The 14,402-nt window shown below is 47.4% G+C and overlaps 3 protein-coding genes across 3 annotated transcripts; 2 read left to right on the top strand and 1 right to left on the bottom strand.

The window, feature by feature from the left end:
• Positions 1-1,374: 1,374 nt before the first annotated feature.
• LOC117837957 (mitogen-activated protein kinase 6) lies at positions 1,375-5,280 on the top strand. The gene is made up of 7 exons (XM_034717781.2): positions 1,375-1,742; positions 2,067-2,196; positions 2,952-3,089; positions 3,295-3,627; positions 4,033-4,216; positions 4,292-4,472; positions 4,920-5,280. Exons 1-6 carry the CDS (start codon positions 1,582-1,584, stop codon positions 4,462-4,464), a joined length of 1,119 nt encoding a protein of 372 aa, XP_034573672.1. The 5' UTR covers positions 1,375-1,581; the 3' UTR covers positions 4,465-4,472; positions 4,920-5,280.
• A 61-nt stretch (positions 5,281-5,341) lies between these two features.
• Positions 5,342-7,385, bottom strand: LOC117837956 (L-type lectin-domain containing receptor kinase S.4). The gene has a single exon (XM_034717780.2). The coding sequence runs from the start codon at positions 7,352-7,354 to the stop codon at positions 5,342-5,344; it is 2,013 nt and encodes a 670-aa protein (XP_034573671.1). The 5' UTR covers positions 7,355-7,385.
• An 853-nt stretch (positions 7,386-8,238) lies between these two features.
• Positions 8,239-10,961, top strand: LOC117837959 (deSI-like protein sdu1). The gene is made up of 4 exons (XM_034717782.2): positions 8,239-8,582; positions 8,713-8,974; positions 9,753-9,820; positions 10,493-10,961. The coding sequence occupies exons 1-4, from the start codon at positions 8,448-8,450 to the stop codon at positions 10,784-10,786; spliced, it is 759 nt and encodes a 252-aa protein (XP_034573673.1). The 5' UTR covers positions 8,239-8,447; the 3' UTR covers positions 10,787-10,961.
• Positions 10,962-14,402: the final 3,441 nt, after the last annotated feature.

Below are 14,402 nucleotides of genomic sequence, written 5' to 3'. Positions count from 1 at the left end.
TCCACCGACTTTTGGTGATGTCCTATAAAAATGGCAATTTCAAAACAGCTTCACCACCGAAATCATGAAGAATTCGCAAAACGACTTACACTAAATAGGAGGAGAAAAAAGTGGTTTCCGGCTTTTCCTCTCTCTCCAAGTATTAAGTGATCATAAAATTACCCATATTATTATTGAGAAGTCGTTTTACCAAACATTTTGCAAAACGGCTTCAGCTCCACTGGAGAAACTACTCCACCAAAGAAGCTAGAGCCGAAGCTGTTTTGGAAGGAGTCGGAGGAGCTCTACTAGATGAGGCTTTAGTTGTAAAAAAAAGTAAGAGATAAGAGATTTGACCTGCCACCGGTATCTCCTAATAGTTTAACTCGAACGTCGATACCACAATCTTTGAAATATACACACAAAATTCAGTCCTGTTCCATTGTCCGTACGATGACCGTTCACTAGAAACTTCAGTCATGTTGACCTGGGCTACGACTAACGCAAGTCGCAAGGGGCAAGCTCATGGTTTCAGATTGCTTGGGACTTCGGCCACTCGAGCTTTCACACAAACCCCTCCGGCCTCCGCTGCGTACACATCACCTTGAAGCCTCTGATGCTGACCGTGGAAGAAACGTGTGGATCTTAGTAAGATCAAGAGGACTTGGTTGCAAAAGGAGGAGACGCCCCGAGAGAAAAGAAATCCTCTATGCCAACTACTTGGAAGTTGGAATTTAATAAGGCCATAGCAAAAGTCGTGAAGGTCACGGATTGACCATTTTGGCTGGTGACATTTTGATATCTTGCTGACGAGACACTGTCCGTAACGTAAAAGTTTTATGATAAGTTCAATGTAACAATTTAGTCCTTGCAATATCGTGAAAATCTCATGAACAAAAACAAAAAGTCGTTATTCGAGGACAGATGAACTTTCCGAGTCCTGATGCCTTATATACGCACATCCCTATTTCACGTGGATTCATGTTCCGTAGCTAGTTTCATTGGCACGTAGGAAATACAAACATACGGTCCTGTTAACAGGTTACTCTTGCTAAAGTTTCAGCTAAAATTTGCTAAACTTTAGTTGCTAAATTTTAGCAAAAACTGTTTGGATACTCTTGCTAAAAGATATTTAATGAGCTATAAAAAGATCTATCTACCAAGGTGCGTAGGAGGGGGGAGATAAGCAATAAATGAGCGGTATAGGTTGTCCAGTTCACCTTTTAGCCAGAGTGTTTGGCAGTTTAGCAACTAAAGTTTAGCAAGGTGGAATCAAACACCCCGTTAAATAATCTGAGAGGAAAAAAAAGAATACGGGGGTCTTTTCCCAAAAAAGTGCTACACGGTAACACCGCCCGCCCCCACGCGCTCTCCTCTTCCTCGTCCCGCTCCGGCGCTCCCACATCCATCCCCCCACCCCCATTCCACAGTCGCCGCCCAAGTCAAAAAGGGGGAAGCTTCTTCCACCAGAGTCCCCCCAGCCCACCGACGACTAGACGCTGGTCAAGCAGCACCAATCCTAGCGCCACACAACCCTAGCCCTCCTCCCCCTCCCCCTCCCCCTTCGCGAGCGGCTGTGAGGAAGGCGGCGAAGAAGAAGCCATGGATTCCTCCGGCGGCGGCGGTGGCGCGCAGATCAAGGGGATGGCGACGCACGGCGGGCGCTACGTGCTGTACAACGTGTACGGGAACCTCTTCGAGGTCTCCTCCAAGTACGCCCCGCCCATCCGCCCCATCGGCCGCGGCGCCTACGGCATTGTCTGGTGCGTCCCCTCCCCCCGCCCCCCCCACCCCCCCTCTCTCGCTCCCGGGTCGCCGCGCGGGTGGTGTCGAATCGAGTTGCTGCCTTGGTTCGACCTACGCCGCGTGGTTGGGCGCGTCTTGTAGATTCGCTTTGCCGTGACGCTTTAGGCAAGAATTTATGTTGAAACGAAGCGCGGCGGCAAAAATGTTTTGCCGTAGATGTACTTCCCCTTTCCCCTCAACGCTTTAGGAATGAACTTTATGGTGAAATGAAGTGGGGGCGCCTGAATGTTTTGCCGTAGATGTGCTTATGTATTCCCCCTTTTCGCCTTCTGTGTTTTTAGCGCGGCTGTTAACTCGGAGTCAGGGGAGGAGGTTGCGATCAAGAAGGTTGGCAATGCGTTCGACAACCACATCGACGCCAAGCGGACGCTGAGGGAGATCAAGCTTCTCCGCCACATGGACCACGAGAACGTACGTATGCATGATAACTGCCTTTGGAGTTTGGACATTTCTGGTGTGGTGATACTGGGCTTTAGAGCTTTCCCTTGTTTGTTCGTCCAAAATCTTCTAAGCGATATGTTGTGCGTGTGCTGTAGGTTATTATAGCAAGCTTGCAGTTGTGCTAGTCTTTTCAGTTGTATTTGTATATGTTGCCAATTTGCTAAAAATGGGTGCAACATGCAGTGCTTTTTGTTACTACTTTTAAAAAAAGCACAGTTACTGCTCTTGTTAGCTGTTACTCAATGTATTCAATTCCTTCCGAGGCAAACTGCTACATGAGACTATAAACTTCACTGTTCATGTAGACTTTTATAAATAGGAAGGAGGACAAAGCTCCATCTTCAGCTTTTCATGGTTGACATGTGAAGGGAAATGGGAATGTGGGGCTGAATCAGGGAGGGTATGTTGTTTTGTTTGAAATTTAATTTCTTTTGGAGGGAGAAGTGTAGCCTTTTGTACTTTGCTAAATAAGGAGTATCCAAAGACCATGGGGTGGGGTAAACCCACCCTCCACAAGGTTGGTCGCGTATCCACCAATGTCAATTTGGCAGACTTGTACCATTGATTCTATCTGCTTTTGTTTACATGGCTTGAAGTAGCAGTGAAGGTTCGATTTATTCACAAATTTCATATGTATGTGTCATAACCATGTAGTACACTTCTACTCAGCAATGAATTTCCTATTATCTAATTTTTATGATTATGATTTTAACATTTGGTCTCAGATCCTTGCCTTAAAGGACGTCATACGCCCACCAAGTAGAGAGAACTTTAATGACGTGTACATTGTTACTGAGTTAATGGATACAGATCTCCATCAGATCATACGTTCAAATCAGCCATTGACTGATGATCATTGCCAGGTATGTTCCTTCTGCTTGTTCCAAAGTTATGTCATATCAAATAAATAAGAATCCAATACCTAAATAAACATTGCTTTTGCCCAATTCAGAAATGATTACCATATACTGTCTTGCTACCTTGTTGAAATGATGCCCTGCATATTTGTTTCCTACATTTCAGCTTAGCAGCAATGATATATTCTATTGTTTTCCTTTTCCCTTGCAGTACTTCTTGTATCAGTTGCTACGAGGGCTAAAATATGTGCACTCAGCAAATATATTGCACCGGGATCTAAAGCCTAGCAATTTGTTCCTAAACGCAAATTGTGACCTCAAGATTGCAGACTTTGGGCTTGCAAGAACCACTTCGGAGACAGATCTCATGACAGAGTATGTGGTCACTCGTTGGTACAGGGCACCAGAGCTGCTGTTGAACTGTTCACAGTATACTGCTGCCATTGATGTCTGGTCAGTTGGATGCATACTAGGTGAAATTGTTACTCGGCAACCCCTGTTTCCTGGACGGGATTACATCCAGCAATTAAAACTGATCACTGAGGTAAATTTATCCGCAGGAATTGTTTCAGTTAGCATTTTCCTTAATATAATACAGTGATTGAATGATTGGTTCATTCAGAAAACCTAGATATTAACATATCTTGTTTTCTTCATATATGTTGTAACTTCAAATATAAATTTGTTGAGTAATTACAATTTACAGTCTTTACCAGATCTGACCTTTTCCCTTACCTTCTTATTTCTGTGAACTTTCCTATCTTCTAATGATCTTTGGACTTATTCTATTCTCATAACCCAACAATTTGTTTTCACAGACATCCTGGATAATTGTAGGATCCATTGTTAACTTTTATTATTATACACCATTTAGTACTTTTTTCCTTTGTTAAAATGCACCGCTCTAATCTGAGTATCAATATTATTGAGTTCTCTTTCCTTCCAAAAGCTAATAGGCTCACCAGATGATGCAAGCCTGGGATTCCTTCGAAGTGATAATGCAAAAAGATACATGAAACAACTACCACAGTTTCCAAGGCAGGATTTCCGCTTGCGTTTCCGCAACATGTCTGCCGGTGCAGTCGATTTGTTGGAGAGAATGCTCGTGTTTGATCCAAGCAGACGGATCACAGGTACCTGGCTTCACGAAAAACCACTTTATTAGTGGTGGCTTCACTATAAACTCAAATACATTTTTTCTTGTGCAGTTGATGAGGCTCTGCATCACCCATACTTGGCTTCTCTTCATGACATTAATGAAGAACCTACCTGCCCTGCACCTTTCAGCTTTGATTTTGAGCAACCATCCTTTACAGAAGCACATATAAAAGAACTCATCTGGAGGGAATCTTTAGCCTTTAACCCGGATCCTCCCTACTAAGAGCAAAGGTCTGTATTGTTTCTGTTGAGGCTTGAGAATGGCTTGTCCAAAAGAATGAATTCACCTAAATTAATATAGTTTCTCTTAACAATCTAGATCCTAAATGAATGTAGTTTGTGACACCAATCTAGATCCTGCCTAGGTTTTTGCAGACTACTTATGGAGGAATTTCTGTGATGTGCCAAGCTCGCTAATTTAGACTACACATAGCATTTTGAAAGAAAAGAATTGCTTATATGCCAAGTTGATGTGAACTAACAGAAGCTGCCGGTGTACCTTTGCTTTAGATAAGTTCCTCGTGCTAATTCTCTAGTTTCACTTCACCATTTGGAGTGTGGGGAATTTTCGTAGATCAGGACTGTTATATGTATTGTTGGTTTTCCAAAACAGTACATTTGTATTCCTGATGTTGAGTCCTCTAACCTTCCCCGTTCTTTGGCTTTGTGCGAGTGCAGGATAAGTTATCTGCAAGGCATCTGAAGATCTCTAGCTCCAGCGGATGCAAAAACTTATGTCTGTGTGCATAGATTATTTTTCACACTGCTTGTTGGGCACACGGACATGGGTTGTTGCCGCAATACCAATTCTCTTAAAGGCTTGTGAGAACAAACGATGTTTGTATTTCTTTTCAGATGCCTGAACCCAGGCTTGTATTATACCGGTTGATTTCATAAACTATTCTTATGTATCTATGATTGTAATTTTGTAGACGATTACTTGAACAACCCCTGTATATCTGAGTTGACAGCGCTTCCCAATTGTATTGTCACAAATACGCTACATTATGAGCTTACTGTTCTAGATTGTCTTTGCTAATCTGGTTTCTCTGATTATCTTGAGCCGGGGTTTCACCAAAAGGTTGATGGAACAGGTTTGTTCATCTGCCACCCTGCAGGGAGCCTGCTGATACTGTCGCGCACGACGACCAAGTCAGTGACGCCTTTGAGCCGAACTCGACGGGATCGTCGTCTGCAAAGACGATCATGGCCTCCTCCTGCATGTCCACCTCGCCGTCCAGGTACTGGCAGACCTGCCTCATGGTAGGCCGCGCCTCCGGCCGCGTCTGGCTGCACACGAGACCCAGCCATAGCACCAGCTTCGCTTCCTCAACGTCGTAGCGCCCTTCAAGCCTTTCATCCACGGCGTGCACGAGGTCGCCCTTGACGCCGAGCTCACGGACCCAGCGCACCAGGTTGACGCCGGTGACGGGGTCGATGGGCCGGCACCCGCACGCCACCTCGAGGAGCAGCACGCCGAAGGCGAACACGTCGGTGGCCGTGGTGGCCCTGCCTGTCACGACGATCTCGGGCGACATGTAGCCCAGCGTCCCGACGACGCGCGTCGTGGCGGGGTCCGCGCCGTGCTCGTAGAGGCGCGCGAGGCCGAAGTCCCCCAGCCGCGCGCCCATGTCGGCGCCGAGCAGGACGTTGCTGGCCTTGACGTCGCGGTGCACCACCACCTGCTCCCACTCCTCGTGCAGGTACACCAGCCCCGACGCGACGCCCCTGAGGATCCTGACGCGCTGCTCCCATGACAGCAGCGGCCGGGGCTCGCCGTCGCCGACGCGGCAGCCGAACAGGTGCGTGTCAAGGCTGCCGTTGGGCATGAACTCGTAGACCAGCAGCAGGTCCTGCCCGCGCTTGCACCACCCGCGCAGCTCGACCAGGTTCCGGTGCCGCATGCGCCCGAGGCTCGCGATCTCGGCCACGAACTCGCGCATCCCCTGCGACCCGTTGCTCGAGATCCGCTTGATGGCCATAACATCACCGGACCGCCGGAGCACGCCTCTGTACACCTCGCCGAAGCCACCGGCGCCGAGAAGCTCACTGTTCTTGAACCCCTTCGTCGCCTTATAGAGCTCCTTGTACGGGAACCGGTGCGGGTGGTCCAGCTCCCACTCCTCGAGCGTGTCGGCGAGGGCCGCCCTCTGCCGCAGCCAGAGTGCAGCAACGATTGCCGCGACGATCACAAGAAGAGTGGCCACGCAGGACAGTGCGGCGATCATGATTGCGGCGGATATGCTACCGGAATTGGAAAGCGGAGGAGGTGGCGGCTTTGGAACTTCCGGCAGCTGGGAGAGATCGATGGACTGCGCAGCTCCTCCAGTGCGGAAACTCCATGAGAGGACGTAATGTGAGCTCGCCAGCTTCCCGGTTGCTGCCGAGAAGCCAACGTACATGTCCTGCTTAAAGATCGGCGAGAGGTCAATCGGCTGCGAGATGAGCGGCCGGCGAGGCCGACTTGCCACGGACACGGGAGCTATGGTCACGTTGAGGATCTTGGAGCGGCCGTCGTAGTCCACCCACGCCTGGATCGGCTGCCGGCTCTCGAGCGGCACCGGGACCTTCCTGCCGTCGTCAGCGAAGTACCCCGCCGGCTCCGACACGTTCGACACGAGGCTGTTCAGGTCGACGCCAACGTGGTTGTCGTTGATCTCGTTCAGGAGCCCGGGCGCCTGCGCCGTGTCGAACTCGACGGCAAATACGTGGTTGGAGGCGTTGCCCATGGTGTCCTTGCCGATGAGGCCAAGGTAGAGGCTGGGGCTTGCTCCGGGCAGCACCTTCGACGCCGCGGCGACGAACGCCAGGCCGGCGCCGCCGCCCCTGCCGCCGGCGGTCACGATGTCGAACACGAAGGCCGTGCTGAAGGAGGCGACGGCATCGCCACCGAGCACCATGCGCACCGGCGGGCCGAAGAAGGCGTGGCCCATGAGGTAGTTCCCATCGGTGGTGAGCCGGAGCGCGCCGCCGCGCAGGACCGACGCCGAGCCGTCCACGGTCAGGTTGGCGGCGCCCCGGAAGCCGTTGTAGACGAAATCGACATCGGCGGGGGAGCAGAGGAGGCAACGAGCGAGCAGGAAGAGCACGGCGAGGCGGACACGGAACGCCATGGACGACGTATGTCAGATCAGTAGCAGAGTAGCTCGGCACGTCCATTATATAGTAGTGTCCACTGTTCATCAAGAATACAAAGTCTTGAAAGGAAAACTTTTTCCCCCCTTCGTAGTTCGTATGATCGGCAGGGGAAGGTGACAGGAGTGTCGTCACGGGTCGTCTACTCTGACGTGTAAGTCAGACTCGGAGGCACGAGCGGTACTCCCCCATCTGTACTGCTAGTACATATCGCAAAGTTTGGTGACAAAACAGAGGCTAGCTTCTCCCGGAGGGGGACGTGACAAAATTGACCTGATCTCCTGCGTGGCTTTTGTAGGCACAGACAGCTGTGGTGATCGATTGCATATCCTTGGGGCAGGGCAGTGTAGTGATACGTTTGTGTTCAGACAACGAATAAACATGTTTCAAAATTCAAGATCTATGGTAAGGTTTAAATTCGCCCCTCAATTGTGAAATTGGTCAATTTAGTCCCCAAATTTTTATCCGTTTTTATTTTTTCTCTGCTAGTCCCTTTCTTTTTTTTCTTTTACGACGCTTGTCGCTGATCCGGCACATCACAGAGAACCAGGGATGAAGCTAAGTTCAAATGACAAGTTTGAAAGACTAGTCGAGAGGCGACGAAACTCGAAGGATCACATCGATTACTCAGAAATATCTGATCGAAGAATTCTGCACCGGGTCGTGGGAAATTTGTTGCTGGACAGGTTGTCTGCTCAGTAGCTTCTACTGTGTGTTGTCATGTGCCACTAGTGCTCGCCACGCCGCCTGGATCGAAACGCCAATCAGAAAAGGGAACCGGTTGTGCCGGGCCCGGTCGTCAGTGACCCATCATCAACGAGATCCCCGAAGGGCCGATAAGAGCAAACCGACCCAACCCGCGTCCGCCACCACCACCACCGCCTCCTCTGTCCTCTCCGCTCCTCTCCTGCAAGGCTGCAACTGCAAGCGACCGCCCACCCACTCGCTTCGATCCCCTCCCTCGCTTTCCCGTCTCCCCAAACCCCATCGCGCGGCCGCAGGCCCGCAGCAGCAGCAACCTCCACCGCCACCGCCGCTGCCGCCGGAGGGCCGGGCCGTGGGGGGGCTGAGATGAAGGAGGTGGTGCTCCACGTGTACGACGTGACCAACAGCGACTCCGAGAAGACGAACAACACCATCCTCCAGATCAACCGCATCTTCAAGGACCGCATCGGCCTCGGCGGCATCTTCCACAGCGCCATCCAGGTACCGGCTCCGCTCTCCTCTCTTCCCTCGCCGCCGGCCCAGATCCCAGCGAGCGACCCTTGCGGTTGCGTGCCAGCTTCCCCCAGATCCCTAAATCTCACGCGATTTCTCCGACCCCGCCGCGACGCAGGTCTATGGCGAGGATGAGTGGTCGTTCGGGTTCTGCGAGACCGGCAGCGGCGTCTTCAGCTGCCCCGTCGGGAAGAACCCCATGTACACGTACCGGGAGCGCATCGTGCTCGGGGAGACGGAGTGCGGCATCGCCGCCGTGAACCGGATCCTCCGGGAGCTCAGCCGCGAGTGGCCGGGCCACTCCTACGACCTCCTCTCCAGGAACTGCAACCATTTCTGCGACGTGCTCTGCGAGAGGCTCGGCGTCCCCAAGCTCCCAGGTAAGGACCCAGGAAATGGGGCTCCTCTCCTCGGTTCCTTTGTTCTTCTGAATTGGGCAGGCTGTGTAATGCCTGGCGTTCTATATGATACTCGAGTTTTTTTTTCAGAAAAAGTGCGTCTGCGTCCTCGAAATGGTAGGAAGGTTGCATATTAGTACAGTTTAGATGGCGATTTACATGCTTGGCTAGGAAAATAATGAACAAACTGAAGGAACGTGAAAAATCATGTGAACTGAATATTGTGAAAAATCATGAATTCTGAACCAAGGATCTTGGTGCCACTGAAACTGGTGTGCTGTTCTGTAATGTGAAGCTTTAGGATAATATGTCCTTTTAGGTAATGGCAAGAGAGTTCCGACCTTTTGCAGATGCATACAGCCCCAGTTCACTATTGCATAGACTTGTTATAAAAGAAATGGAAATGTGAAAATGATGTCCATATTTGCCACATATCCTACGACTAAACTGCTATCCATTATTGGCAAAAACCCTCCATTGCCACGATCTCCAAAACTGCTAGGATAGCATGGTTAGGGTATAAAGCTGAATGCTACTAGCTGTAAGACTCAACTTTGGAGCTTAATGCACTAGCTTATGTGGCAATTTTAAGCAAGGCTGAAAATTTCCCTCGGTCAAGTAGGTGCTAATCATTTAGATCTTACTGTTGGATTAGCGGAATTTTTTTCTATGTTGCTAACAGACTAGCATGGTAGTGTTACTTAAGTTTGAAATGGCATAGTTAGCTAACCTTTTATTCTATTTCGGTCTAACCTTGCAGGTTGGGTTAATCGCTTTGCCAATGCTGGTGATACTGCCGTGGTTGTTGCTGAGAACACAGCAGTTAAGGTACATGTAGTCTATTTGTTTATGGCTGTGCATTTTCTTTATTTTCAATAGCAAGATCACCTTGTGGCATGGGCCACATGGCTGTTTATTTTATTATCAACAGCTGCTGTGTTACACTATATTGTATACTATGTACTTGACTGTTATCTGTTAAGTCTGAGATGTTGATGCATTGCATCATCAAAAATTTCTTGAGAGCACCATATTATTATCTGAACTCAGTAAAGCAGTTAGTGGCATATTGAGTTGCATAGGAAATTATGAGATGCAGTTTTCCCCATTAATTTGAAGAATAAGTGAGTATCAACATTGAAAACGTGATACGATGTCAGCTTGAATTTACTTAATCCTAGCTTGTAGCTTATCATGAATCATGATTCATGATTGCTCCGTGCTTTTATTACTTCACTAGTCTTCTATTCATGTTTTGTATCTCCATTTTTTTCACACCAATGCAAATACCATTTATATTCGTGTTTGTAGTATTGATTATGTAAAATGCTGTTATAGTCTCATGCGTCATTTCAATTAGATGAAATATGTTCTTCATAAGACTGTTTTTTCTATACATCTCTGTGTAGTCCTCTTTTCTTTGAATATTGACGATATGTGACATCTTGGATTACTTTACTTAATATGTTTTTTTTTCGGTTGTGAATTTGTGTCTTGCAGTTCAGGCAGGCTAAAACAGAAATTGTGAATGCCAGTAGAGTAGCATACAGATTTATGGCAGGCCTGGCTTCAAAAAATCAAGCCTCGCCGGAGTCTCCAGGTAACAACCAAAACAGAGGCAGCCCTAATTTCCAGGGAGCTTGGTTCAAGAACATCATCTCAGCTGGAGCTAAGCCATCTTCGAGTGGATCAACTCCCTCGCAGGACACTGACGATGGATCCCCTCTGCGGCGCCAAAATTCAACAGAACAATCAATGCGCCAAAATTCAACAGAACAATCAACACGGTTGTAGCCACTTTTCCCGGCAGACCAACCGACTGTTGAATTGAATCTGTAGTGTAACATTAGCTAATATTTGTTCAAAACCTGTTGTTAAATTGGATCAGTAGTGTGACAGTTGCTGATATTTGTTCAAAAACCGCTATTTGCCTGTGAATCTATATTCTCCCCAGCATTGTTTGAACGCCTGATGGATGTGTAGATGCAAATCTGGTTTGTTACTACTCCCTCTGTTCCAAATTGTAGATCGTTTTGGTTTTTTTTTATAGATATAGTGTATGTCTAGATACATAATAGTATCTATGTACCTTAAAAAACCAAAACGACCTGCAATTTGAACGGATTTGAACGGAGGGAGTAAGCGCTTCTACGAGTTGCACTGTTGCGCAAAGACCCCCCTCTGATTTTATTGTTCTCCCTCTCCCTCTACCTCTCTGATTTCCTGAGTGCCAACCATGCAGTTGTCTTACACCAGGCTTATGGCTTGACCAGGTAAAGTGGGGCCATGGTCCGAGCTCCAGCTGCCCATTCCGATGGTAGTTCATCAACAATGTAGCTGGTAATTCGATGGTGCATTTTATAGGTTATTACGAGAGGCCCATGGAACCTCGGCTACGATTTCTACAAAACTAGCAGGGTGACCGGCGCAAATAGCGCGGGAGCTAGTTTTTTTCATACCATTTGAGTTTTTCACAAGTGGTGTTGTTAATTGTTAATCCCTCCGTTTATATTTATAAGACATGGTGTAACTTGGCATAGTTTTTTAAATTACACTTTAACTATTTATTTATCTTATCTGATATTGTTTATGGTTACAAACTTATAACCATGGTAAAGTATATTTGATTACGAATCCAACCGTATAAAGTTTACATTATAAAAATAAAAAATTGATAGTTAAATTATTGGTTAAATATTGTAAAATTTGAATCTTGATATGAATGTGCACCTTACAAATAAAAATTGAGGGAGTAGATAGTAATTGTTCTGTTCCTAATGGACCTGACAAAGTCACCATTTAATGATTTTTGTTCCTATGTCAATTCGATGCATTTTCTATACATTCTCATAGAGTCTTGTGTTTACAAGAAGGTTAGTGGGAGCTCTGTAGTATTTCTAATCTTATATGTGGATGACATATTACTGATTGGAAATAACATTCCTATGTTTGAGTCCGTAAAGACTTCACTGAAAAATAGTTTTTCGATGAAGGACTTAGGGGAAGCGGCATATATTCTGGGCATTAAGATCTATAGAGATAGATCGAGAAGGCTTATAGGATTAAGCCAAGATACTTACATTGACAAAGTGTTGAAGCGGTTCAGCATGGAAGAGGCGAAGAAAGGGTTCTTGCCTATGTCACATGGCATACATCTCAGCAAGACTCAGTGTCCTTCGACTGCTGATGAGCGGGATCGCATGAGTAGAGTGCCATATGCCTCGACTATTGGATCTATCATGTTTGCAATGATAAGTACTCGCCCAGATATTTCATATGCGCTAAGTATGACAAGCAGACACCAGTCTGATCCAGGTGAGAGTCACTGGACAGCGGTGAAAAACATTCTTAAGTACTTGAGAAGGACTAAAGATATGTTCCTCGTCTATGGAGGTGAGGAGGAGCTCGTTATAACAGGTTACACCGATGCTAGTTTACAAACCGACAAAGATGATTCTAAGTCACAATCAGGATTTGTGTTCACGCTAAATGGTGGTGCTGTTAGTTGGAAGAGTTCCAAGTAGGAGACGGTGGCCGATTCTACGACAGAAGCCGAGTACATCGCGGCTTTGGAAGCCGCGAAGGAGGGTGTTTGGATAAGGAATTTCCTTATTGAGCTTGGTGTGTTCCCGAATGCGTCCAGCCCATTGAATCTCTACTGTGATAACAATGGGGTAATTGCGCAAGCAAAGGATCCAAGGAATCACCAGAAGAACAAACACGTAATGCGGCGATTTCATCTCATTCGAGACTTCGTTAACCAGGGTGAGATCAAGATATGCAAAATACACACGGATCTGAACATTTCTGATCCGTTGACAAAACTACTCCCGCAGGCTAAGCATGATGCGCATGTAAGAGCTATGGGTATTAGATACTTTCTAGATTGACTCTAGTGCAAGTGGGAGACTGTTGGAGGTATGCCCTAGAGGCAATCATAGAGATGATGATATTCCATTTGTATCCATGATTTGTATATTGTGTGCATTGAATATCCATTAAAGGCTCCTTGAATTGATTTGCAATTATGTGAATTGTATGTGAAACTCTTTACTTGTATGGTTTTTCTAAAGTTGTCCCTAGTCGGAGTTCATGTGAGGACACATGAATATTAGACTGGCACATGTATTAGTTGATGACTATGTTTCACAAGTCATGGACATGGAGATGTTAAACTAATAATGTGGGCACATGTGGAGACATGTGCTAGGACTGACCCAACACGAGGAGTAGTTCTTTCTTTACACAGTATGTACGCTTTATCCTTAGACCTGAGATTGCCGCATGTACTCAAGATATGGATCGACTTACTTAGGGGCTATCAAACACTACACCGTGACAGGGTAGTTAAAAAGGTAGCTTTCGGGTTTGTCAAGAAGTATGCTGTGAGATATGGTCAATCAAGATGGGATTTGCCCTCTCTGATTGAGAGTGATATCTCTGGGCCCCTCGAGTGATCGGATCCAAAAATGCATGACCATGCTACGTACGGTTAAGAGTTAACCTACAAAGGGATTCTGAATCACAGGATCGAGAAAGAGCGGTCGGCTTGGAGCTAGACCAAATATCGTGAGGCAAAGGGAAAAGCATGTACATAATGTTGTGATAGTTCATCTGATATGATCTTCGTGTGCGTATAGGAGTTGACACGTCTTGCTAGAGGCCGTTGCCGACTATTGGACCGAGTAGGAGTACTTGGGCCATGTCTATACGTATCCGAACCCATAGGGTCACACACTTAAGGGGCTAGAAGCCCAATTCGGATGTGAACCGAGTTAGATTAGGTTTAGAAGTACTAATGGGCCTCAGACCCAGAGGCCCGTTAGGAACCTCTATAAATAGAGGGGTGGGGGCGCCCTAGGGTTTACACCTTTTGGTGAAACACATCTGCCGCACCTCCCACGCCCTCGCCTGTTGCAACTCGCGGACCTAGTAGTCCGGCTTGCGACGCTTCCTCCCTGCACGTGTGGATACCTTGGAGGTGTTGCACCTGCAGCACTTGGACGAGCCGCCGACGAGCCACGACGAGTCGCCGACGAGCCACGACGAGCCGACGACGAGCTGCGGCACGAGGACGATCTTGCTGCACGTGGACGAGCTGCTGAGGAGCTGCTAGACGTCGACGTGATCGACTACGTGTTCGACTACGCTGATCGACTTCGCTGCATCGACGCGAATCTACATCTTCCGCATCAGTGCGTCGAGTGGTAATCCCATGATCCTTATACGGCAGTTTTCCTGGTTTATGCGGTAGAAAAATTTTGATTTGCGCTAGTGTAGCCTACCTCGTAGCCCAACATTTTATGCATTTGATTTCACCCTCGGTAATGCACTAATAGACCCCCAATGTTGACTCACATTGTATTAAATTGATTGCTTTCCGTATTTCTATACACGTTTGAGCCTCCCT

Source organism: Setaria viridis, chromosome 9 (genome assembly GCF_005286985.2).
Source record: "Setaria viridis chromosome 9, Setaria_viridis_v4.0, whole genome shotgun sequence".
Taxonomy (NCBI): Eukaryota; Viridiplantae; Streptophyta; class Magnoliopsida; order Poales; family Poaceae; genus Setaria; species Setaria viridis.
The sequence above is the reverse complement of the archived record's forward strand: the minus strand, read 5'-3'. Positions and strand labels throughout refer to the sequence as shown.

Bases quoted from the DNA above. Each gene is read 5' to 3' on its own strand.
- LOC117837959 (XM_034717782.2), top strand. From the start codon at position 8,448: ATGAAGGAGGTGGTGCTCCACGTGTACGACGTGACCAACAGCGACTCC. The intron at 8,583-8,712 runs GTACCGGCTCCG...GCCGCGACGCAG, and splicing joins TCTTCCACAGCGCCATCCAG to GTCTATGGCGAGGATGAGTG. The intron at 9,821-10,492 runs GTACATGTAGTC...TGTGTCTTGCAG, and splicing joins CTGAGAACACAGCAGTTAAG to TTCAGGCAGGCTAAAACAGA.
- LOC117837956 (XM_034717780.2), bottom strand. From the start codon at position 7,354: ATGGCGTTCCGTGTCCGCCTCGCCGTGCTCTTCCTGCTCGCTCGTTGC.
- LOC117837957 (XM_034717781.2), top strand. From the start codon at position 1,582: ATGGATTCCTCCGGCGGCGGCGGTGGCGCGCAGATCAAGGGGATGGCG. The intron at 2,197-2,951 runs GTACGTATGCAT...ATTTGGTCTCAG, and splicing joins GCCACATGGACCACGAGAAC to ATCCTTGCCTTAAAGGACGT. The intron at 4,217-4,291 runs GTACCTGGCTTC...TTTCTTGTGCAG, and splicing joins TCCAAGCAGACGGATCACAG to TTGATGAGGCTCTGCATCAC.